General features: G+C 47.3%; 1 protein-coding gene across 1 annotated transcript in view; it reads left to right on the top strand.

The window, feature by feature from the left end:
- The window catches only part of ADAM12 (ADAM metallopeptidase domain 12), a 736,937-nt gene that overhangs the window by 662,281 nt on the left and 48,298 nt on the right, over nucleotides 1–26,358 (top strand). Inside the window, exons 17-21 of the mRNA XM_088452195.1 lie at nucleotides 4,346–4,423; nucleotides 18,348–18,456; nucleotides 19,829–19,964; nucleotides 22,696–22,801; nucleotides 25,240–25,410. Coding sequence (XP_088308321.1) covers nucleotides 4,346–4,423; nucleotides 18,348–18,456; nucleotides 19,829–19,964; nucleotides 22,696–22,801; nucleotides 25,240–25,410 — 600 coding nt within the window. The remainder of the gene's footprint in view (nucleotides 1–4,345; nucleotides 4,424–18,347; nucleotides 18,457–19,828; nucleotides 19,965–22,695; nucleotides 22,802–25,239; nucleotides 25,411–26,358) is intronic.

Below are 26,358 nucleotides of genomic sequence, written 5' to 3'. Positions count from 1 at the left end.
TAGGGTAGTGCGACCTGTGCCATGGCACAGGGCACCGCAGGGCAGGGGGCGCTGTTTGGGCCTGGTAACTTTCTGTTTATTATCGTTGTCACTTGTAGTTTTATTTTCTTTTATCCCCAGCATCTCCTGGCCTCCCTTATCTCTTCCCTGGTCCTTCTCAATGAGGCCCTTTTTTCGGGTATGTTATCTCCCTATTTAAAAAATAGGGGGGGGGCGCCAATGCTCTTCTGGCAGAGGGTACCAAAAAGTCTAGTTACGGCTCTGATGATTATCTCCCCTTAGTAAATACTGTAGATCGTAAATGGCTCAGGGAGGGAGCAATCAGTTACTTACCAGACACAAAACAATCTTTTACTTGCTACATATTAGAAATATTAATATAAGTTGCACAAACATTTCCGTACTGGCCTTTAGGCCGATCTGGGGTGTTACCTCGTATAATTCTTCTCGGCACCAGTAACTGAAACAATATAAGTTATACACAGACTCTTTTATAAGTTATACACAGAGAAGACACTAAATGAATGTGGACGATCGGTTCATCCAGTGCTGAAAGGAGTCAGATAGTGGGAGTGACATGATAAATATTGATGAGTGCAGTGAAAGCCAGTAACATATTTTGTTGCGTACGTTGGCTTAAAAGCTCTTACTTATGCTGTCCCACCCAGGGCTATTTCTCAGAATCACAGTGCCCAGAGAGCTGCCAGAATCATCCCTCTGAGTGAAATTCTGGGTATCATTGTAATTTTGTGTGTGGTAAGGAACTGCAAAGTGTTTCCGTGGCCTCCGCAACCTCTAATTCCCTGACGTATAATGTAAATAGGTGCTTTGTATATTGGTTTCTCACTAATGAAACATTTGGCATCTTTTGATTTGTAACAAGACGACAATTGTCCAGTCAGTGTCTCATTAAATTATTGGCAGTACAAATGTTGCTGGCATCGTTAAATTGAAACCATACTGTATATATTTTACACCGAAGTCTGTGTACTTAAAGGAGATTTTTAGTCCAAGTGACCTCATTGAGAATACTACTGCACTGTAGAATCCTGGTGGGGATCCATCTCTGGGACCACATCCCTTCACCTTACAATTGGCTCTTGAGCAGAAGCCAGGAGCTGGGGAAGAGAATTCACAACATCCGATGTCAGATGGACCAATAAAGGCAGCATTGGTCCAATCGGGGGCCATTTCCAATACACACTCAAGTGGAAGCCAGTTTGAACATTACCAAGTGGTTCCAATCTACCAGCTCCTACGTAACATAGAAAACGTGCGGTCTAGCTTCTGTAGAAGCAGTGATTGTGAGGCAAGAAATGGTCTCAGGAGAGTGATTCCCACTAATCCCCTACAACAGGCTTGGAAATAGATTAAGATCTGTTCTGAATTCAGTTCTACGATCAACTCCATACATGATGTACTGTGCCACCAGAGTGCAGAATAATTTGGTACCAATTTAGAAGAGCCCTTTCCCATCTCCTATACATCACTGCAAGAATAGGGAGCCTATATATCATTGGCGCCGCGAGTTTCAGAGGTGGATACTTAATTACTGAAGCAATTTAGCATTGTTCTGGAAAGCAGCTGTCCCCACGATAAGTAAAGTAACCACTGCTACTTGAGTGGCAGTTAAACTTCACAGTGGTGTCTGCTCATGCATGACCTGAAGTCACTCGCTGAGGAGGTGGAGGGATCCGCTCGGACACCTCTCTCGCAACCCCAGACTAGGGATGGCCATTAGTCGGTTAACCATCGATAGTTATCATTGATGGTACTATTGGTGGTTATCCTCGATGGTTTCGACCCACCGATGGTAGGAGGGCTTCGCAGGTCACATCCGGTGATGGTGCTAGGCTCTGTGTCCCGGCTGATTGTCCCAGCTGTCGCCTTCCATAGTCAGTGATAGCGATGAGGATTGGGAGCGGGAAGCTCCTGCCAAAGAAACTGAGCAAACAGTTTTGCCATCACGGTCCATTAATAAATAGACCCATTAATGTTACTTTGTGGTATGAAAATTCAGATGACAGATGTTGCTGAAATCAGATAAAACTCGTATACGCATAAAATGTAGAAGTAGATAATTTCTATCCCTGATAGTGCGGTGTGACAAACATTTTATTTCCTTGTTCAGAGAAACATCTTCTCTAATAATAAATTACTGCTGACGGACGAGGCCATTTTTACTTGTCTGCCTCTAATTATTATTGCCGCTGTTTACAGCCTGCGATGTTCTTTGTTATTAAGATCTACCAGAATCACCCGGCTTGCGGTTTTTGTTTTCATTTGTACAGGTCGCCCTCCTTTTACATTTTAATATGACATAATCCCTTTGCTTATCTCATTTTAATCATCTCAGATTTAATATCCCCATTGAGGCGTACCTTTGTGCCCTCTGATTAAACCTGTTCGACCCGGCCCAGAGATAATGAGCCTTCCTGCTAATTGTGCCTTACAACCCTAATCTTTATCAGCAGCACAGACTTCACTCCCTATCATGATAAGATCCTGTGTAATTGTGTTTAATTTCTATTCCATTTAAAAATGATCAGCTCGAGTATTATTTACAAAATGTGCCAAAGCTCCGTTTCCAGGCATTTGTTAATTGCTCAGTTCAAAGAATTATTATATATTTTTTATTTCAAGTGTATTTATGTGGGCTATCAAAAATTTATTTAACTAACCATAAAAAACTGACATCAAATTAATGCATTTGGTAGAAAAAAAAAAAAAATGAATAGCCTTTATATTTTCATTAGACACTTTTCATGGTTTCAGATTCATTTATTTAATATTGGTTGGGTGGGTTCATGGATTTGACCGAGAAGACTGATGTTTGGTGAGCCTCTATAACTGACTAACCCTGACTCTAACTCTAATTGCACTCTAACCATGAATCTAGCCCTAATTGTAGCTTAGCTCTAAACCCTAATTGCACCCTAACTATAACCCTAATTGCAGCCTAAGCCTAACACTAAACCTAATTGCACTCTAACTATAACCCTAATTGCAGCCTAACCCTAATTCTAACCTTAAATGTAGCCTAACTCTAACCCTAACCGCAGCCTAACCAGAACTCTAACCCTAATTGCAGCCTAACCATAACTCTAACCCTAAATGTAGCCTAACTTTAACCCTAACCGCAGCCTAACCAGAACTCTAACCCTAATTGCAGCCTAACCCTAATTCTAACCTTAAATGTAGCCTAACTCTAACCCTAACCGCAGCCTAACCAGAACTCTAACCCTAATTGCAGCCTAACCATAACTCTAACCCTAAATGTAGCCTAACTTTAACCCTAACCGCAGCCTAACCATAACTCTAAACCTAATTGCAGCCTAACTCAAGCCCTAACTGCAGCCTAACCATAACTCTGACCCTGATTGTAGCCTAACTCTAACCCTAATTGCAGCCTAAGCCTAACTCTAACCCTAATTGCAATCTAACCATAACTGACCCTAATTGCAGCCTAACTCTAACCCTAATTGCAGCCTAACCATAATTCACCCTAATTGCAGCCTAACTCTAACCCTAATTGCAGCCTAAGCCTCTCTAATTGTAGCCTAACCATAACTCTGACCCTAATTCAGCCTGACCAAAACTCTAACCCTAATTGCAGCCTAACTCTAACCCTAACTGCAGCCTAACCATAACTCTAACCCTAATTGCAGCTTAACCCTAATTGCAGCCTAACCATAACTCTGACCCTAATTGTAGCCTAACCATAACTCTGACCCTAATTCAGCCTGACCAAAACTCTAACCCTAATTGCAGCCTAACTCTAACCCTAACTGCAGCCTAACCATAACTCTAACCCTAATTGCAGCTTAACCCTAATTGCAGCCTAAAGCTGGCCACATATCTAAAGATTATCTGTCCAACCAGCCAACTAGTTGATTGGTTGGAATGAAAATCTGGAAAGGTATGAAAGCAAATGACAATCAGCAATTTGCTCCCAAATGCCAGAAAATAGATAAAAACTGTTGTTTGAACAAATTGTTTATATCAAATATTTAACAAACTTGTATGAACGACCATTTTCATCTGTTTTCTGGCATTTAGGAGCAAATTGCTGATCATCAGTTACTCCCATACGTTACCAGATTTTCATTCCAACCAATCAACATGTTGGCTGGTTGGATGTAAGTTGGTCTAGTGTGTGGCCAGCTTTTGTCTAATCCTAATAGGAAGGAATTTCTTATTTAATGGCGACAAGAACTTGCCTACTTCGAGAATTGCTTTCCTATATTTTGCTTATGTCTCCCAATGCGTCCCGTAATACAGTGATAGTAAGCCTGCAGGTTGCATTCATTTGCTACAGTCTATCTAACTTTTACTTTTCTCATAGATCTGTCTGAACCGTCAGTGTCAGAATACCAGCATATTTGGCCTGCAGGACTGTGCATCTAAATGCCACGGACATGGTGTAAGTATCCCAAAGTGTGTTTGAGATTAACCATCTAAACATCTGATGCCCTTGCTTTCGCCTTAAACATTTACCCCACCCCCTCCCATAACCCAAGGCCCAAAATAAACAGACAGATACTTGTATATAGTGAATTAGAGGCCTATTCATCATCACTTAATTTTTACAAAAGCAGGTGAAAATGCACATTTTTACCTGCATTTGTAAAAATTAAGTTATCGGCCATTCATCAAGAAGGTAAATCAGGAGATATCTCCTGCTGACCTTCCTCTGGCGGAGTGGCCCACTGTCCCCATACACTTATATCACAGATATCTCCTGCTTACCTTCCTCTTGCGGAATGGCCCGCTGTCCCCATACACTAGTATCACAGATATCTCCTACTTACCTTCCTCTTGCGGAATGGCCCGCTGTCCCCATACACTAGTATCACAGATATCTCCTGCTGACCTTCCTCTGGCGGAGTGGCCCACTGTCCCCATACACTTATATCACAAATTTCTCCTGCTTACCTTCCTCTGGCGGAATGGCCCGCTGTCCCCATACACTTATATCACAGATTTCTCCTGCTTACCTTCCTCTGGCGGAATGGCCTGCTGGCCCCATACACTAGTATCACAGATATCTCCTGCTGACCTTCCTTTGGCGGAATTGCCTGCTGCCCCTATACACTAGTATCACAGATATCTCCTGCTTACCTTCCTCTTGCGGAATGGCCTGTTGTCCCCATACACTATATCACAGATATTTCCTGCTTACCTTCCTTTGGCGGAATTGCCCGCTGCCCCCATACACTAGTATCACAGATATCTCCTACTTACCTTCCTCTTGCGGAATGGCCTGTTGTCCCCATACACTAGTATCACAGATATCTCCTACTTACCTTCCTCTTGCGGAATGGCCCACTGTCCCCATACACTTCTATCACAGATATCTCCTGCTTTCCTTCCTCTTCCAGAATGGCCTGCTGTCCCCATACACTAGTATCACAGATATCTCCTACTTACCTTCCTCTTGCGGAATGGCCCACTGTCCCCATACACTAGTATCACAGATATCTCCTACTTACCTTCCTCTTGCGGAATGGCCCGCTGTCCCCATACACTAGTATCACAGATATTTCCTACTTACCTTCCTCTTGCGGAATGGCCCGCTGTCCCCATACACTAGTATCACAGATATCTCCTGCTTACCTTCCTTTGGCGGAATTGCCCGCTGCCCCCATACACTAGTATCACAGATATCTCCTACTTACCTTCCTCTTACGGAATGGCCTGCTGTCCCCATACAGTAGTATCACAGATATCTCCTACTTATCTTCCTCTTGCGGAATGGCCTGCTGTTCCCATACACTAGTATCACAGATATCTCCTACTTACCTTCCTCTCCCGGAATAGCCCGCTGTCCCCATACACTAGTATCACAGATATCTCCTACTTACCTTCCTTTGGCGGAATTGCCCGCTGCCCCCATACACTAGTATCACAGATATATCCTACTTACCTTCCTCTTGCGGAATGGCCTGCTGTATCCATACACTAGTATCACAGTTATCTCCTACTTACCTTCCTCTCCCGGAATGGCCCACTGTCCCCATACACTAGTATCACAGTTATCTCCTACTTACCTTCCTCTCCCAGAATGGCTCGCTGTTCATCAAGCTCTGAAAATATAATATTTTCAGTAGATCATGCATGTACACTACCGTCACTGGTCCAAAAAAGGAGCAGTGAAGCCGGTCGCGGGACAGCCAATATTTGGATCAGCTGTCACCGCGCCGAAACAATGATGATTTGCTCTGGAATCCGCGGCAAGATGGAATGACTCTGATAATTAACATCATGAATAGGCCCCTTAGGAAGAGATTTAATAAACCTTGGCGAGAGATAAAATTGTGAGAGATAAAGCATCAACCAATCAGCTCTTAACTGTTATTTTTCAAACGCAGCCTGTAAAGTGACAGGAGCTGATTGGTTGGTACTTTATCTCTCACAATTTTATCTCTCTTCAAGGTTTATTAAATCTCCCCCTTAGAAGTCACAGTTTATTACATTTGTATATAATTGATACTACTATTATTTTGGTGGCATAAATAGCACTGCAGGATACCAGCTTTTAACACATCCGAATCATGTAACCGACGGAAAGGCACCCCATCACCCCCGATGCATAGACCGTGAAATACTCACTCTCCTGGCTTTGCTACAACTCCCCATGAGGGTGGTTCCTAGTGTTGTTACCTCATCCCTTTAACCCGGAACACATATGAATTACACAGGTTCTGTGGCTGATTAAAACCAGATGAATTGGAAACTTGACGTCAGCCAGCCACATAACCTGTGTCATTCATATGTGTCCCAAATTAAAGGGATGAGGTGGTAACCCTAGGTATCACACTAACAGGGGGTTTGGATCAAAGCCAGGAGGCAACAATATGGTACCATGGGGGGGGGTTAGTTGTCCCACTATGGTGGATGGTCCACCACTACTGTGACCCGTCTAAGAATAAAAAGTGGTAGGTACAATCCATCTTAGCATTACATTTTTTGTGGTTACTGTCTGACATTGACCTTGCGGTGAGTAAAACATGGGTCAGCAATTCCGTCACACTCTTTGCATATCCCTGCCACCACTGGGCCACTGACTTTTTGGGTGGTTCGGGGTTGAGTGGGTATTCCCAAACGCCATGTGGCTTGTTTTGCCTTACCCCTTGCTTAACTAGGCAACCTACTTTGTGGGGAGGTGCAGCCACTGCCATCTCCCCTTCCCCTACATCCATTTCATTGCACCCACCCTTGTCCCTATCTAGCCTAAATTCCCCTCACCCCTGTGTGTCCCCAGGGCCGGCGCTAGGCTTTGCCGCGCCCAGCGCCGTCCTGTATGGCCCCCCTTTCCCTCCACCGCTCCCTCCCCCTGAAGTTATATAGTCACAATAGCACCGGGAGGGAAGGTGAGCGTTTCTAGCGCCCGCCGGATACAATGGCGCTCCGGGCGACAGCCCGGCTTGCCCGTGCCTAGAGCCACTACTGTGTATCCCCCCTCCCTCCCTTAATGCTGCTACTAGCCTGGAGGGCTCATCCTCATGGCTTACATGCCCGCGTGACTATGTGCTGATCTGTTTCCTCCCTTGATCTTGGAAAGTGGATCCCGGGGAACGATAGAGCCCTCACTTTATAGCCTTTAATCACAGGCTGGATTTATTTTCACACATTACCAAACTATTATAAGTAGGTGATGAACTGTATTAGAGAGCTGAAGTGATAACGAGCTGGATGTGACAATGGAGGAGCGTACACTGTTACCGCCTGATGGTTTACATACAGCGCTAATGTGTACACCGATAAGGAATTACACTTAAACGTCTCCATGGAAGTGGTTGAACTTCATTTCTTCTCTGTTTAACTTCTAATTCCCCTAATTATACAACCTCATCCATGCTATATGCCCTCCAATCTCCTATTCTGTAGTAAAAGCCATTGTGCCAGTGTTTTAGACAGGGATAGGTAACGTTTGTCGCTTCAGCTGCTGGGGAACCACACAAAAACTGTATAGGGGCATGCTGGGATATGTAGTTCCTGGTGGCTTATGCCGCGTGAAAAATTATTTTTCATTCTAATAGGCGCATTCTCATGGATATTGAGTCAAAACTGGATCCATTTACAGTTAATAACACTATTATTATTACTGTTATTAATGACCAGTTATAGACTATATTTACCCATGTGCTACTATTTTCTTGTTTATCAATAGGGAGCGAGCGGGCGGCTTATTTGCCTTATTACTAGTCTCCACTCTCCGCCTGGTCTGTGCCACTAGATGCAAATGGCACAATACAGATTATTATCTACTGGTTTAAAAAGAAAAGTGGTAGAAAATTCTGGAATGAAGAAAATGTTTATTATTGCAACATGTAAAAAATAAATAAAATAAAAATATTGTAAGAGACCACCACATCCTCCCTGGTGTAGTACATCAGTGGTGGGGTCTCCCCTGGATCTCCCACATTACCTGACATGTACTGTACTGCTGGCTTATGTTGTTGGGATGTAGTTAGTATCCCGGCTGTCAGGGTGCCGGCGTGCACAATGCCAACGCTGGAATCCCGGCCACTGACATCCCAACAGTAAGTATTGGGGTTAGGGTTAGACACTAGGGAGAGGGTTAGGCTGCATGTGGGGGAGGTTAGGTTTAGTCTGCAGGGAGGGAGGGTTAGGGGTAGGGTTATGGTTAGGCTGCATGGGGAGGGTTTGGTTTAGGCTGCAGGGAGGGAAGGTTAGGAGTAGGGTTATGGTTAGGCTGCATGGGGGGAAGGTTAGGAGTAGGGCTATGGTTAGGCTGCATGGGGGGGTTTGGTTTAGGCTACAGGGAGGAAAGGTTAGGGGTAGGGTTATGGTTAGGCTGCATGGGGGGGTTAGGTTTAGGCTGCAGGGAGGGAAGGTTAGGAGTAGGGTTATGGTTAGGCTGCATGGGGAGGTTTAGGTTTAGGCTGCAGGGAGGGAATGTTAGGGGTAGGGTTATGGTTAGGCTGCATGGGGAGGGTTAGGTTTAGGCTGCAGGGAGGGAAAGTTAGGGGTAGGGTTATGGTTAGGCTGCATGGGGAGGGTTTGGTTTAGGCTGCAAGGAGGGAAGGTTAGGAGTAGGGTTATGGTTAGGCTGCATGGGGGGGAAGGTTAGGAGTAGGGTTATGGTTAGGCTGCATGGGGGGGTTTGGTTTAGGCTACAGGGAGGAAAGGTTAGGGGTAGGGATATGGTTAGGCTGCATGGGGGGTTAGGTTTAGGCTGCAGGGAGGGAGGGTTAGGAGTAGGGTTATGGTTAGGCTGCATGGGGGGGAGGTTAGGTTTAGTCTGCAGGGAGGGAGGGGTAGGGGTAGGGTTATGGTTAGGCTGCATGGGGAGGGTTTGGTTTAGGCTGCAGGGAGGGAAGGTTAGGAGTAGGGTTATGGTTAAGCTGCATGGGGGGGAAGGTTAGGAGTAGGGCTATGGTTAGGCTGCATGGGGGGGTTTGGTTTAGGCTACAGGGAGGAAAGGTTAGGGGTAGGGTTATGGTTAGGCTGCATGGGGGGGTTAGGTTTAGGCTGCAGGGAGGGAGGGTTATGGGTAGGGTTATGGTTAGGCTGCATGGGGTGGGGTTAGGTTTAGGCTGTGGGTAGGGAGGGTTAGGGTTAGGCTGCATGGGGGGTAGGTAAAGGCTGCAGGGAGGGAAGGTTAGGAGTAGGGTTATGGTTAGGCTGCATGGGGAGGGTTAGGTTTAGGCTGCAGGGAGGGAATGTTAGGGGTAGGGCTATGGTTAGGCTGCATGGGGAGGGTTAGGTTTAGGCTGCAGGGAGGGAAAGTTAGGGGTAGGGTTATGGTTAGGCTGCATGAGGAGGGTTAGGTTTAGGCTGCAGGGAGGGAAAGTTAGGGGTAGGGTTATGGTTAGGCTGCATGGGGGGGAGGTTAGGTTTAGTCTGCAGGGAGGGAAAGTTAGGGGTAGGGTTATGGTTAGGCTGCATGGGGAGGGTTTGGTTTAGGCTGCAAGGAGGGAAGGTTAGGAGTAGGGTTATGGTTAGGCTGCATGGGGGGGAAGGTTAGGAGTAGGGTTATGGTTAGGCTGCATGGGGGGGTTTGGTTTAGGCTACAGGGAGGAAAGGTTAGGGGTAGGGTTATGGTTAGGCTGCATGGGGGGTTAGGTTTAGGCTGCAGGGAGGGAGGGTTAGGAGTAGGGTTATGGTTAGGCTGCATGGGGGGAGGTTAGGTTTAGTCTGCAGGGAGGGAGGGGTAGGGGTAGGGTTATGGTTAGGCTGCATGGGGAGGGTTTGGTTTAGGCTGCAGGGAGGGAAGGTTAGGAGTAGGGTTATGGTTAAGCTGCATGGGGGGGAAGGTTAGGAGTAGGGCTATGGTTAGGCTGCATGGGGGGGTTTGGTTTAGGCTACAGGGAGGAAAGGTTAGGGGTAGGGTTATGGTTAGGCTGCATGGGGGGGTTAGGTTTAGGCTGCAGGGAGGGAGGGTTAGGAGTAGGGTTATGGTTAGGCTGCATGGGGAGGGTTAGGTTTAGGCTGCAGGGAGGGAAGGTTAGGGGTAGGGTTATGGTTAGGCTGCATGGGGGGGTTAGGTTTAGCCTGCAGGGAGAGAAGGTTATGGGTAGGGTTATGGTTAGGCTGCATGGGGTGGGGTTAGGTTTAGGCTGTGGGTAGGGAGGGTTAGGGTTAGGCTGCATGGGGGGTAGGTAAAGGCTGCAGGGAGGGAAGGTTAGGAGTAGGGTTATGGTTAGGCTGCATGGGGAGGGTTAGGTTTAGGCTGCAGGGAGGGAATGTTAGGGGTAGGGCTATGGTTAGGCTGCATGGGGAGGGTTAGGTTTAGGCTGCAGTGAGGGAAAGTTAGGGGTAGGGTTATGGTTAGGCTGCATGGGGAGGGTTAGGTTTAGGCTGCAGGGAGGGAAAGTTAGGGGTAGGGTTATGGTTAGGCTGCATGGGGGGAGGTTAGGTTTAGTCTGCAGGGAGGGAAAGTTAGGGGTAGGGTTATGGTTAGGCTGCATGGGGGGGAGGTTAGGTTTAGGCTGCAGGGAGGGAAGGTTAGGGGTAGGGTTATGGTTAGGCTGCATGGGGAGGGTTAGGTTTAGGCTGCAGGGAGGGAAAGTTAGGGGTAGGGTTATGGTTAGGCTGCATGGGGGGAGGTTAGGTTTAGTCTGCAGGGAGGGAAAGTTAGGGTTATGGTTAGGCTGCATGGGGGGGAGGTTAGGTTTAGTCTGCAGGGAGGGAAAGTTAGGGGTAGGGTTATGGTTAGGCTGCATAGGGAGGGTTAGGTTTAGGCTGCAGGAGGGAAAGTTAGGGGTAGGGTTATGGTTAGGCTGCATGGGGGGGAGGTTAGGTTTAGTCTGCAGGGAGGGAAAGTTAGAGGTAAGGTTATGGTTAGGCTGCATGGGGTGAGTTAGGTTTAGGCTGCAGGGAGGGAGGGTTAGGGGTAGGGTTATGGTTAGGCTGCATGGGGGGTTAGGTTTAGGCTGCATGGAAGGAAGGTTAGGGGTAGGGTTATGGTTAGGCTGCATGGGGGGTTAGGTTTAGGCTGCAGGGAGAGAAGGTTATGGGTAGGGTTATGGTTAGGCTGCATGGGGTGGGGTTAGGTTTAGGCTGTGGGTAGGGAGGGTTAGGGTTAGGCTGCATGGGGGGTTAGGTTTAGGCTGTGGGTAGGGAAGGTTAGGGTTAGGCTGCATGGGGGTGAGGTTAGGTTTAGGCTGCGGGGAGGGAGGGGAAGGGTAGGGTTATGGTGAGGCTGCGGGGAGGGATGGTTAGGTTTCGGCTGCGGGAAGGGAGGGTTAGGAGTAAGGTTAGGGTGCTTAACTGGCGGACCAGGGGTGTATCTAGAGATCCAATCGCCCCTGGCAATGTAATGTACTGGCGCCCCCCTACCCCCCTTATGCAGTGCCCCCAGTAGTAGTCCCCCCTATACAGTGCCCCCAGTAGTAGCCCCCCTATACAATGCCCCCAGTAGTAATCCCCCCTATGCTGCTTTGCCCCCAGTAGTAGACCCCTATACATTGCCCCCAGTAGTCGCCCCCATATACAGTGCCCCCAGTTGTAGTCCCCTATACAGAGCCCCCAGTTATAGACCCCCTATACAGTGCCCCCAGTAGTAGTGCGCACACACACACAAAGAACCCCCAAAAAATGTAACTTACCGGGTCCCCGCTCCTGACGCGACCGCCACTGTCCGAGTCCCGGCCCACTCTTCTCCTGCATGGGAGTGACGTCATTACGTATGACGTCGCTCCCATCACATGCGGCGGGGGGAGCCGGAACACGGAGCTCATGAGTGAGCTCCAGCCGGCTCCCTCCGCGGACGACGCAGCAGCAAATGAGAGTCAGGCAGACTCTCATTGGCTGGCTGCTATTACAAACACACAGCTGCCGCTGGTGGCTGCATGTTTGTAAACTGTGTAGGGCAGACCGCTCTCACTGCGGTCTGCCCTACACTTGTGGGGCCGAGGGACTTGTCCACCCCTTGGCTACTGGTGGCACTGCCGGGCGGCGCCCCCCCTTTGGACGGCGCCCCTGGCGAGTGCCATCCTGGCCAATGGATAGATACGCCCCTGCGGGTGGTGTCGGTATCCTAACCCTGTCGGGATAACGGCATCAGAATTCTGACTGCTGGGATCCTTAGCTCCGGCAGCCCATACCCAATCCATGTAGTTTCAGTGTAGGGCGGTCACCCTGGCCCAATTACCCATATATGGTTAATCAGAAAGTGGGTAAGTGACAGCCCAGAGTGCTGTGTAATGTGAGAGATGACCCTGGCCTCCTGTGATAGCCACGTTCTGTCAAGGACGCACTGAAGCTCACAAGAGCGGAAATTAGGTATTTGCATCACAAAGGGACTTTATCAAACATGGATTTTAAATTAGAATATCATGAAATTCAAAGCAAGTTTCATTTTCTTGTGCAAATTTTCATTAACATTTCAATGTTACACCGTTACGAGCAGAGCATCAGTTATACATTCACAGGTATAACACTCTAAACAGTGATTAATATTATGAATCCATCCTGTGGCACATAATAGGGTTAGAGAGAGAGACTACAGTTCCCAATGTGTACACCACCTGCACTATGTAATGTATGGCGGATTGTGACATCTTATCTTTCACTCACTGTCATAGCAACATTCTTCAATTTATTTTGAAGTTAATTGCTACATAGTACCATATTTCTGTGAAGCTGCATTCAGTTGCCCCTCATAAAGAGCCATTACATACACTGTCCTGTTAGCAACAATATATATTGGGAAAACAATTTCACGAACCTTTTCTTGTTACTTCTTTCATTATGATACTCTATTAAAAGTCAGACATTCAAGGCAGAGCATTTGTGTTATTGCCGCAATTTCATAGTTCTCAGCACACACAGAGCCTGATTCAATGCAGCCGTGGTTGCAGCCGCTCTTTCAGTAGCGGTTGCGGCAATAAGCTAATCTCAGCTTTCCCTGTGTGTGAGGCGGTGTGATGGCGTGTACGAGATACCCACCTTCAGGCTCCGTAGTCTGTGCATCTGCGATGGAATTTGTAAACAAACCAACATCGAGACAACCAGAGCTGTAAGTAGGGCTCCTGTGCTGGCCACGCCCCTCCATGTGATGTCACCTTGAAGGGCGGGGCCACAATCGCTAGGAATTACAGCAATGCCCGGAGCATCCTCACGATGCTCCAGGGTGCTGTAAGGGCAGCGGTGTGCACGTCTGAGGCATCCTAAGAACACTCCAGGTGACACTGCTGCAGAGATTCTGGCAGCAGGGTGCCTTTCCTTGCGGCACTAGTAGCGATGGCTGCCTACCACTGCAGTAAGGTACAACCCCATCTCAGAGACATTATGGTGGCATTACTAACACACATATAAATACACTGAAGTGCCAAATGTCTTGGGATAGCAGTATGTAAAGGTAGGTGGCGTCACTGTACTATGATGTCTTGGAAATGCCCAGACCTGCATCAGTTGTAATCTGACATCTCGTTCAGGCTAAGCTGCTCAAGGCAAGGCGACGTGAATTATGAGAGTTCGAATGGGGCATGATAGTGGGGGCGCCACGGATGGGATTTTCCTTTTCCGAAGTCATGTGGACATTCGACATTCCTTGTTCTACGGTGTCGTGTGTGTACCGGGAATAGCTCCTGGAAGGTATTAGCCAGCGGCGTCTAGCCAGAATTGTCCATGGTAACAGTCAAGCAATACTGGTACCAGACATGTATCCAGCAGGTCAGTGTAGTGTTTCTTAGCTCCCGGAGTGCCCCTGATAACACAGCAACACGGACACAGCACCTCACCTGGGCTCGTGACATCACTAATTGGACCCTGGAGAACTGGCAACATGTGGCGGTGTCCAATGAGTCATAGTTCCAGTTGTTTCAGGCTGATGGTAGGGTTTGGGTGTGGCAGAGACCCCATGAGCCCATGTACCTCGTGGCATGGGTTGTGTCCATTCTGGAGAGTTCTGACAAATGATGTGGGTACCACGTTCGCCTGACATGAACCCAATCAAGCATTTATGAGACGGGTCCATTCACCCCCAAGATCCTGCACCTACAATATCAGGGAGCTGTTGGAAGCTATCCAGACAGCATGGGTCACCATCTCTCCAGAGGTCTTCCGTCCACTTGTGGAATAGATGGCACGTTAAGTTGCTGCACTTTGCTAGGCTAGAGGGGGTCCCACACCATAATAGGGACCTATCCCATGACTTTTGGCACTTCAGTGTAAAACACAGTGGTGAGTGAGAGAATTTAGCACATTCTATCCTCAGGGTGTCTCCTCAATTTGCACGTAAAGTTTACAGAGACCTGTTTGGATTTCATTATTTATATGGCGGGGCGGTGGTATCAGCTAAGTAATAATTTCTTAAATGTTTTAACATTTATATACTGATGTGACCATTAATTCTTACATTCATATTATACAATAGTACAATGTTCCCTTTAACATCAAAACTGCAATGGCCTTTTCCTCTGGCTCCTATGACAATCCTGATAAAGAAACCTACTGTTGTATTAGACATTTGGGATTTAAATCTGCTTGGTAAGCTAATAGCACTATATCACTTTAACTCTACATTATCCAAATCTTAAATTAGTAGAGGGAGAAAATGTTTCTAACTGTCACTGTGAGCGCGATTGTCATCCTCTCACTGCCTGCCCATACGTCATTAGTAAACTGTGCTGGAAATGAAGGGAGAAGAGGGATATCCTCGCACTCTAGTAGTTTTTTTTAGAAAGTGGAATGCGTGCAATGGGGCTGATTCTGAATCTGACGCATGTTCAGCTGATTTTCCGTAAGACAGCGGCAGCCTACTTACTAGTTTATGCGAGAAACTGCGCCTGTATGGCGGACATCCATGCATCTGCATGTGCGATCCCGCCAACGGTTCTTCCATCCGCAGCCACTTCTGTCATTGTTAGTATCTCGACTTGCACTCACCCCATGGTTAGGTCTAGACTATACAAGGCTGATGGACCTGTGACGTCACACCCACGTGACCCGGCCTGAAAGGGGGAGGGGCGGGGATGCTAACAGGGGACCAAAAGTGTCCCCTCGCGGGCTCTCTGCTCTCGCCTCGCTTCAGGCACGGTGGCTCGCTTCGCTCGCCATAAATATTTATTCCCCCTCTATGCCCTAGTGGATGGTAACGCAGGAGCGGTCCAGCCTCCTGCAGCGGTCACGTGGTGGATACATCACAGAGGTCCTTTAGCCACATAGTAAATAGCAGCAACCCTCACCCCATGCTGGGTGCAAAAGTTCCTCCTAAAATAGGCATCCCACCACCCTCGGCACGTTAATGGTTAGCTCACGCGCCGACGACACTCCTGACCAGTTACCTCCCAGAAACGCCCCTTTCATGGAATGAGTGGTCTGAACAATCCGACTGTACTTGCGATCTCTGACTGTGTGTGCGTTTGCCTGACTCGGCGCATGCACAGTCGCCGATTTCTGATTTTTATCTGCATCCACATGTGTCCAACTCAGAATCAGAACCAATATCTCCACATTATTTAAATGAATGCATCCTATCCTATCTAAGTTGTTACTTGTGAATCTGGATCATAATTCTCTCTGTGTGGACAGGGGCACTGTGTGGGATTGCTTAAAGGCCAAAGGGCATATTTATTACAGCCACTTATCGCAGCAATAAGAAATTAAGGGGTCTATTTACTAAGCAGCGTTAGGAGAAGTGAAAAGTGATAAGGTGCCAGCCAATCATCTCACAGGCTGTGTTTGAAAAATGACAGTAGGGAGCTGATTGGCTGGCACCTTATCACTTTTCACTCTTCACTTCTACTACTGTTTAGTAAATAGACCCGTAAAGATCGCCGGAGTGTATGAAAAAGTCTGTGACATCACTGTGAGAGTCCCCTGCTGATAGGAGGGCAGGAGGAGTGAGAATAGCTCCCTGATATATGCTATGGGTAAAAGGTACTCTCCTCACTTTGCCTTTTCCATATCATGGCACTTATCAAGGGTTCTGCCGGACTGGGTGGATCTCTGCCACATACAGATGTGTCCTCATACATTGCGGCTTCAGTTGCACCAAACAGCCCCTCTCGGCGAGTCACATCCCGGATGACTCAGCCGCGCCGAGTGTCTTTTTTGCTCAAATTGTGCATCCTTTATGTACAAATGAAATGACAGAACTTCTTTTTTCTAAATTACTTTGATCAATTTGATGTGCGACATTTGTACATCTGTGTACGAGGGGCCTATTCAACATACCTAAAGTTTCTCAGGAGGTAATTAGGTTTAGAACTTGCATGGAGGTCTACCTAATTACCGGAGGAATCCATCATTCCTCCTCCCTATAACTATCTATTCCGAAAAGCTGTCATTTTTGCGATGACAGCTTTTCGGGAAATAGATAGTTATCCCTGCCTGCTCTAACTTACCGCAGCTGGAAACAGTGCTGCACATGTGCTGTTACATCTGTAAAACCAGCGCATGCACAGCACTGCCTACACCTGCAGTAAGTTTGTCCCCCCCCCCCTCTGCTCACCTGCCCCCCCCTCCCCCCTTGCTCACCTCCCCCCTGTCCAGCACTTACCTGCCCGCGCAAGTCTGTCTGCTATACTGTCACGTGTTCTCCCAGCAAGGCACAGTACTGTTTAGGGAAAAAATAAAAAAACGTGTTTTTTTTTCTAAACTTTATTGTGTTCTGCTGGGAGAACACAATGTCAGCATTGCAGACGGAGCCAGAGGAGAGACCAGAGCGCCGGAGGGAAACGCCGGGGGACCTGTCCAGCTGGAAGCAGGTAAGTGTTACCTACATTATGCCACCTCTCAGTGGCGGATAGTAACACCATCAAATTCCGAAAATACAGAATTTTCGGAATTTGATGAATACCATAATTTCCATATCCCCATGCTAATGTATGGGGAGTGTGGAAATTAACGCAGGGGGGCTTAGCAAGGAGATATCAGTGATATCTCCTGTGCTAAGTGTGTTCATGAATACTAAAATAAAGTTAATTAAGGAAAATGTCCTTAAAAACGTTATTTTAGTGTTGATGAATAGGCCCCTGAGTCTGAATCTGTATATGAAGCTCTGTGATGCTGAGCCCGCCGCTTTTTTCGCACGCCAAGTTCCGTTGTGCTTCATCTGCGACTTTGTGTTTAAAACTAATTCCTGTGCAGTTAGTTGCAGCCCAGCATATCTAGGGCCTGATTCAGCAGCATTCGCAAATGCAACTACGTATACAGATCGGGCGATTGTTATCCATTGCACATGCATATAAGCCGGGCTGCACTCACAATGCGATTACGTATGCACAGAGAAATCCATCGCAGAGTTTGTGACAGGCTCTGAGCGTTTGGGGGTGGTGACGGGGGAGTGGTGGTAGAAACGCAGGAGTGGTCTGCCCGTTGGAACGCCGTTTCATAGCCGTATTCATACATTAGCCCCTGCGATTGCCTACGCTGCTTGAGTAATCACTCCGTGAGACGAGACTTGCAGATTCTGCAGCTGGTCAGACCTGGTGTAAATGCTGCATGACGGGCCGATGTGCATCGATGGTTCCAATGTACACGCAGGAGTGCGAGGTAGTATGGATGTGAGAAAGCAGCAGTGGGCGTCTCTATGTTGGCTGAGCTGTGGCAGTCATTAGCATAATTCACAGCTTCGTACGCAATAGCAATCCTTACTGCATCGGGCCCCTTGTACCCTGTGAGTGGTGTTTCGCTGCGTCTGCGATTCAGTTGGTACGCTACACTTGTCGAAGTGGCTCAGTCATGACGCATGGCGTATTGAGGTTAGGCGTATGAGGACTAGTTTGCCTTAATGTTTAATTTCTCAAATAAGCCTTAATGTAACATGTCTCCTTAAGTGATCAAAGGGTTTTCTGTTCTGTATATCTGTAGTAATATCTGTTTTACATCAATAAAGTTTTTAAAGCAGTTTATGTTTTATAATTTTTAAGGTTTGCAATAATAAAGGGAATTGTCACTGTGAAGCTGAATGGGCACCTCCGTATTGTGACCAAAAAGGTTTCGGCGGTAGCGTGGACAGTGGGCCCATGAGACCCTCAGGTGAGTGATTTATGTTCTGCAGCAGAGCCAGATTTAGCCCTCGTGGGGCCCTGATCCAAAGCCTAACCCCAAACTTCACTGTAAATATAACCTCTAACCCTAATAACCTAACCCAAACCACTAAACCCTACACCAACCCTAATACCCTAACCCCTAAACTAACCCTAATACCCTAATTCAAACGGCTACACCAACCCTGGCAGTGGCAGCTTCTGTTATGCTTAGGCTGGCTGCGGCTGGGCAGCGGATGGCAATCTTCCCCTCCTATGTACAGTGCCCTGTGACAGTGCAGACAGATGGACTCTGGGCGTGCCGGTGGGTCATGACGTCACATGGTAGTCACGCAGTGCTCCTCTCGTAAAGTTTTGAACAGGCTGGATTTCGTGGGGCAAAGGGGCCTGGCCCCTTGGGTCCCGCTGAGCCCTAGGCGGGTGCCTAGGTTGCCTTGTGGGAAACCCGACCCTGTCTTGCAGTAGCATAATGCTGGCGGCAATCGCTGGCCCATCCTGTGAAGTGCTTCGCTGTCTTCTGCATCAGAAATTTCGGAAGAAATCTCAGCCAATATGGCGCCGGTAGCCACCAGGTCTGGCCTTCTTCTGGGTGCAGGGTGGTTAGCGTGGGCCCTCCTTGACACTGGAGCCTGTGTACGCCACACACTCTGCACCCATTATGGATACGCCACTTTCCTCCAACACTCCTCTTACGCATCCTATAGCTTTTGATCATGTGACTAAATCAGGCATCCTGCTTGTGGTATTGGACCATCTAGCTGAGATCAGAGCATGTGTGGCCAGTGGTTGTCTTTCTGTGCCACGTCAGTAGGTTGGAGGGCGCTTAACGAGATTAAGACAACATGATAGAGGAATCAGAGAACCTTAGTAACAAAGCCGTATTGTCCTTTTACATAACTGGTAAGTTACAACATGTCATTACAAGCAGTGATCTGTATACACAGAGACTAGCCAGCTGTAATGGAGAGAGCGTCACAGGTGTAGTCCACACTCATGTAATCAGCAGTGACGTCTATCAAAGCAAAGACTCAATGTAGATGAAAGGTCCCCGACATGGTACGCAGTCAGAGTTTCATCGATTACAATGTCAACAACATTGATGATAAAATGTCGACATCATTGATGTCAACACCTGCAGAATGCAGACATCTGGAATGTCGACATTGACATGTTGACATATACTGATGACATTACGACATGTCAGCATTCTCCTAATGATTGGCAACATTGTAAATATCTACATAATGTACTACACCCCTCCCCCCAAATCTTGGGGGGGTCTCATTCCAGGTCCTCTCTTTGAACCCAAATTCTCATACTACTAAATGCGTATTAATGGTGGCACTGCCTTCTCCTGACAGGTAACAGCGGTGTGATTGCAGGACTGCTGGTAACTGTCGTGTGTATGGCAGCGGCTGCCGGCACCATGTACCTCAAGAGAAGGACTCTAGTTAGATGGATTTTCGCAAACAAGAAGAACACTATTGAAAAATTAAGGTAACTGTTGTTCTGTAGGGAAAATACCATTTGTATGTGCATGATATTAATGTATAGTCCCCATTTATTGTGTTTAGAAGACAGATATAATAATTTATGTAAAAATATGATATCTGTATACGGAACAAATAATGGTACAATACAGGTCAGTTTATTTCAGGTTTATTCAGCATTTTAGAATTTCAAATTCGATCGTCCTGCACTCTTGCCTCTGCTGTAGGCGGTAGAATTGAGTGAACAAAGTGAGATTACATACTGATTGAAATTATATTTTTGAGCAAGTCTTTACCTACCACCCACTTGTAGCAACTGGTTTTCCCTCGCTCTTCTCTACCTGGAACCAGCCGTCACCTGGAGCCCTGTGTCGATAACTGCTAGCTGACAGTGGGCCTGATTCAGACCCGCTCGCGAGCTCTGAGCGCTCGCAAGCGGGTCGATGTTGCCCAAGTGCGCATGCGCACGACGGAGGCGGCTCCGTCGTGCGCATGCGCGAGACGCAAATAACGACGGCCAAGCCGTCGTTATGGGTCTCGCACCAAAGGGGGCATGCTGTCGATGGTGATTGACAGCACGTCCCCTTTGGTGGGCATGCTGGGGGCGTGGCTGCCCAGACGGAGGCGTTCCAATGGGAATGCCTACCGTCTGGGGCCAGCCCCACTCACATCACTAGTGATGTCAGTGGGAGTGCTCTCGGCTCTGATAGAGCCAAAAGCACTCCAGGGCTTGCGGCAGTGAGACCCTACCGCAAGGGTCTCATCGCAAGCCCGATGGTCGCGATGGTCTTGACCATCGCGACCATCATTTTGGCCGCTCGCTATAGCTGTGTGTGGTCACCCACAGCTATGCGAGCGGCCAGGAGGCCGCTCCATTTTCAGGGCCAGTATGCAAATGGTATAGTGGAGGTGATGCCCAAAGCTACCAATCAGATACTAGGCTAGGGGGTAAATTTGCTATAGGTCAGTTTTAGTAGATTTTGTGTTTTTTTGGGGTGATTACTGTTTTGCAAATCGGAGATTTATTAAAGTTAAAACCCACCGCAAATCGATCAAAAATCTGACTTTAGAACAAATGAGAACATCGGACCAACAATCGATACTTTCACATAGACGACTATAGAAACCGGAGATTTACTATCCGTCTGTTTTAAACCTGCCCAAGAACAGAAGCAAAATACAGCGGCAAACCCGACCAAACAATAGACCTGTTAGTGGCAGGCGAGTTTGGGAGAAGCAGTGTGATCTGTGCAGGTTTTTTAGGTTAAAATCAATGAAAGAGTTAAAAATGTAAAAGAAAAAATTGAGTGGGGTCCCTCCCTAAATCTATAACCAGCCCCGTACCTTTCAGCCTGTTCTGGTCATGGAAAATCGGGGAGAAATCTGGCGTAGGGTATCCCCAATTTTCCATTAATCGGCACCAGGCTGAACCGGGGGAGGGGCTTACACAATAGCAGGGAGACAATGGGCCTTATTCAGCTTCAGACGGAATTGCAAAGCTGCTCGCAAGCAGCTTTGCAAACGTCTGTGCAGATATGGTATCACGTCTCCTGCTGTATTACTTATCTGAGCTGCGTTGTCCAACGCAGCATCGGATAATCTGCAGAACATCGTCCGGCTAAGGGGACCCATGGGGTCACACAGCCGGCCCCCACAGATGAGAGGAAGAAGCCGGGAAATCTCCGTCAGCCGACGGAGATCCTGGCCTCTTCCCTCCCCCTCAACGGCGGAGACACACCTCCGTTTCGGGTAACGGAGGCCAACGCCGCCCACAAACGGCAGCAGACTACGTGCAGAAGACAATGACAGTCTACGTGCGGAATCGCAGACCCGTTCTGCACATGTGCAGAACAGGTCAGGCGCCTGCGCAGATTCCCGATCGTGTGCACTGCGGAATGAGGGCCAATATGCGGATTTTGCAGTCAGAAATCTCGTCGATGGTAATCAATTTTAAAATCATTCTAGAGTCGACCTTTAGTAAATTTCCCCCGAGGTTTCATGACATACTGTAGAACATTTTAGAAGGTTCGATATAATTACTCTGAGAGGGCAGATGTATCACTCTTTCTAAATAGGACTGGTCGAGAGGTTGCTCATAGCAACCAAACAGACTCTAGCCTTCATTTATCTAGTACATTCTATATACAATGATAGCTATGAGCTAATCGGTGGCTTTGGGGCAACTTCACCACTTGTCCTTTTTAGAAGATTTGATCCGACTCTCCCTAATATGTTTCCTCCAGTCAGTCTGAGCCCCACTACAGATAAGGAGTCCGTTTACGGGGCTGTGAGTGGTCCTCAAGCAGCCACGTACAGTATATATATAGATAGGTAACATTCCCAGCTTCGGCTATGAAATCTCAGCAGAACTGAACTTTTTGTAGAGCTCCAGCCTGCGTTAAGCATCCGCAGCTATCTGAGTAACCTTTGATCGAAACCTAGTCAAGTGAGTTGTAGCCTCCATATTTGAGGCCATTATTGCCCAGGCACTCTATTCATTAAAAGAGTCTCCTGGGTGTTATAAAAGACACATTTCCCCAGATTGCAGAAGCTAATTTTACAGGCTACTGGCTTCCAAAAAAGAAAAAAAAAAATCAATATTTATTTTCAGTCCTGCAAGAGTGTTTGATCATTTTTACTCTGGTTGTTTGCTATGGTGAATAAAAATGAAGAGACCCTTCTCAGTGTCATTCTAAATTGAAGCTCCTCTCTGTTGTATTCAATTATTTATATCGCAGGTCAGCCAGTCCATCAAGAACTAGGAGCCCCAATGAAGCTAATCAAAAATATAGCAGAGCGTTGAGCAAACAACTGCTGAGCAATGCATCGTCACAGCCACAGGAGGTGTGTATGACCACAGTGTATTGCAGCACGGTCCTTTAGTGTTGTGTAAATCAATGTGACGGCCATACAAAAAATACCGAAAAACCAACGTACCTATTGGCGCTCTATCTAAAGAAACTATGCCCAGGCACCTATTCTTAAATTGCACCAAATAGCCCCATGGGAATGCCTACCGTTTGGGGGCGGCCCCACTGACATCACTCTGTTTCAGCCGAAAGCTCTCTGGGGCTTGCGGCCACGAGACCCTACCGCAAGGGTCTCGTCGCAAGCCCGATGGTCGCGATGGTCTTGACCATCGCGACCATCATCCTGGCCGCTCGCATTAGCTGTGGGTGGCTATAAAGCCTGTTCTGGTTCTAAAAATACAGGGGCCAAAATGCGTAGGGGGCCCCTGTATATTAAGAACCAGCACAGGGCTTTGTTGAGCTGGTCCTGGAAAATCAGGGGACAAAACGAGTAGGGGTCCCCTGATAATTCCAGAACCAGCACCGAACTCTTTCTAGCGGGGGGATAATGCCACAGCCAGGGAAAACCCAGCGGGCCCGTAATGCCCCGCATGCTGGTATTTGTGGTTCTCCAAATACCAGCATGCAGGGGAGGCTTGCTGGTACTTGTGGTTCTACAACTAAAGACAATATGGAAACTTAATTTTTACACTAACACTATCAACCCGACACCCACGGCCATAGGACGCCGGGGATAGCACCGGGCTATCAGTCTAGGCCTGGGGTGCTCTGGAGAGGGGTACCCCAACTCCCCAGGGATCCCCGGCCTGGACTGACTAGCGGTCAGGGATAATGCTTTAGCCGGAGAAACTGGTGAAAGGTTTTCCCTGGCTGTGGCATTATCCCCCCGCTAGAAAGAGTTCGGTGCTGGTCCTGGAATTTTCAGGGCACCCCTACTCGTTTTGTCCCCTGATTTTCCAGAACCAGGACCAGCTCAACAAAGCCCTGTGCTGGTTCTTAATATACAGGGGCCCTCTACGCATTTTGGCCCCTGTATATTTAGAACCAGAACAGGCTTTATAAAGCCCGGGGCTGGTTATGCTGTTGGGGAGGGGGGTGCACTTTTTTTTTTTAAAACACACACAGAAGCCATCACGGATCTCACTGATCTGTGATGGCTTCTCTAAAACTCGCACCTTTTAATGCTACTCGCATTAAAAGGCGTCAGTTTACATAGTCCTAAACTCGCAAATGCAGTAGCCTCGAGCTGAAAAGTTCGCAGGCTATTGAATTTGCGAGTTTCAGTACAAACTCGCACTTTTTAAAAGTGCGAGAAAGTGCGAGTTTGTACTGTTACTAAAACTGACACCCTATTACATTTGGCCCATAATATTTGTTCTTATTTTTGTCTTTGCTAAACGCACCTTAAATAAAACTGTTTTCTAAACGTTCCATTACAATATGAACATTAATATACCCATGTAATACAAGCACTGAGAGCCAGGGCGCTGCCAGCGGTGCCAAGACTGCCATCTAATAAAAGTGAGAGGACGGGACTCTGTGGTCCTGGAACACTGCTAGAACGCAATAACAACTTGCAGCATATATGTCAGTGGAGACTGGAGAGGTCCTTTCTCCATTTTCTGACACATTATATTACTACCCCAAGGTCACGCTCAGAGCAGGGCTCGCCAATCATGCCCGCCGCTTCCAGAGTGCTTATAGCACTGACAGCTATACAAGCAGAAAGTCCATTACACACAGAATAAAATTGGTAATGAAAGGGAATGAAGGGAATGGCCACCTAGTACGATGTACACAGTCCAACCACTGCCAGCAGGCAATCAGTTTTATTATTTTCTGCAAAGGGAAACTAACATTTCGAAAACAACTGGTGTATTTTTTGGGAAGGTGTATATATGATGTCACATGGTTTATTTTCCAAGGCGGGGATAAGACCTCCCAGAGCGACAAAGACAGGAAGTTCATGCACAGAGGGGGTTCCTGTGTGGGACTTGTGTGACAATAACAACAACACCGCGGGGGGGGACCGGGGATTGGAGATTGGTAGACACTTCAAGATCTCTGGGGAAAAAAAGATATTCAAAAACAACAGTAATGTCACCTGTGCCACATGTTTACGTTTAAGAAAACTGGTGCAAAGGAAAAAAGGTGGTGTTGTACAGGGCAACCGCATTCTAAAGCTGTTAGCACAGGGATGCATTGTGTGCCCGTCTTTTAAACCTAAAAACCTGACACCAAGTACACCGGGAATTCTGTGTCACTGACTGACTGCTGTGTACAGCCAAACAGAAGATGTTTAAGAAACACTCTGCCGTTTTAAGTTTAAAAAAATGAAAGCAAGCATCTCATTGGTTGCTATAGAAAACACCACCTTTTTTCCAGGGCACCAGTTGTTTCTCTTTGATTGTAATGTGCTGGTAATAAATAGATTAATGCATATTAAAACACAGAAGATGCTGTTACCCGCAGGATGGGAGGACGCACAGATTGCCGCGTTACCAGCCTGACGACATCAGTCATCCAATACTTGAATCGCCTGAGTGCAATTTACTCGGCCCACCACGGCCTCCCCCTCGACCCTTCCAACAAACTGTGCCTGGCCGACCACTTCCAGCACGGCCGCCCCTCAGAGGAGTGAAGGTATGTGCTATGTAACCAGAAAAGTGCAGCAACGCCCCCACAGAGCAGTGTATGGTATACAGTATATAGTAGGACAATCCATTCCATTGCCACAGAAGTTTTATAGGTTATTTCATCTATGAGAATAATGTATCTTGTAAATGCTTGGGGGGAGATGTATCAAACCTTGGAGAGAGATAAAGCAGTGAAGTTGCATAAAGGAACCCATCAGCTTCTGTCATTAAAACAGTTTAGCGGTAAATTTACTAAGATGGGAGTTCTATTTAAGAAGCGATGTTGCCCATAGCAACCAATCAGATTCTACTTCTCATTTATCTAGCACCTTCTAGAAGATAATACCTGGAATCTGATTGGTTGCTATGAGCAACATCACTTCTTTAATAGAACTCCCATCTTAGTAAATGTACCCCACAGAAGCTGATTGGGTGCTTTGGGCAGCCACTCCACTTCATCTCTCTCCAAGGCTAGCTACAACTCACCTTTTGACTGGTACACTCTGTTTTTCTGCACGCCCCCAAATTATTACTAGAGCCCAGGGCCGTAACTAGGGTAGTGTGGCCGATGCCGTGGCACAGGGCAGGGGGCGCTGTTTGGGCCTGTCAATACTTCTGTTATCATTCTCACTTGTAGCTTCCTCTTCTTTTATCCCCAGCATCTCCTGGGGATAAAATATCCAGTTATTGCCCTGTTTCCCAGTAGACTGTTGGCAGCACGTATTAATGTATGCAGGTAGAAATATTCTGTCTATGCTCTCCTAGCTTGCCGTGATATGGTAAAATACAATGTAATGAATACATGACAAAGGGGGAGATGTATCAAGCCTTGGGGAGAAAAATAAAGTACCAACCAATCAGCTTCTGACTGTCACTTTACAGGCTGTGCTTGAAAAATGACAGGAGCTGATTGGTTGGTACTTTATCTCTCTCCAAGGCTTGATACATCTACCCC

Source organism: Taudactylus pleione, unplaced genomic scaffold (assembly GCF_031769625.1).
Source record: "Taudactylus pleione unplaced genomic scaffold, aTauple2 ptg000034l, whole genome shotgun sequence".
Taxonomy (NCBI): domain Eukaryota; kingdom Metazoa; phylum Chordata; class Amphibia; order Anura; family Myobatrachidae; genus Taudactylus; species Taudactylus pleione.
This window is presented reverse-complemented; position numbering and strand designations above follow the sequence as displayed.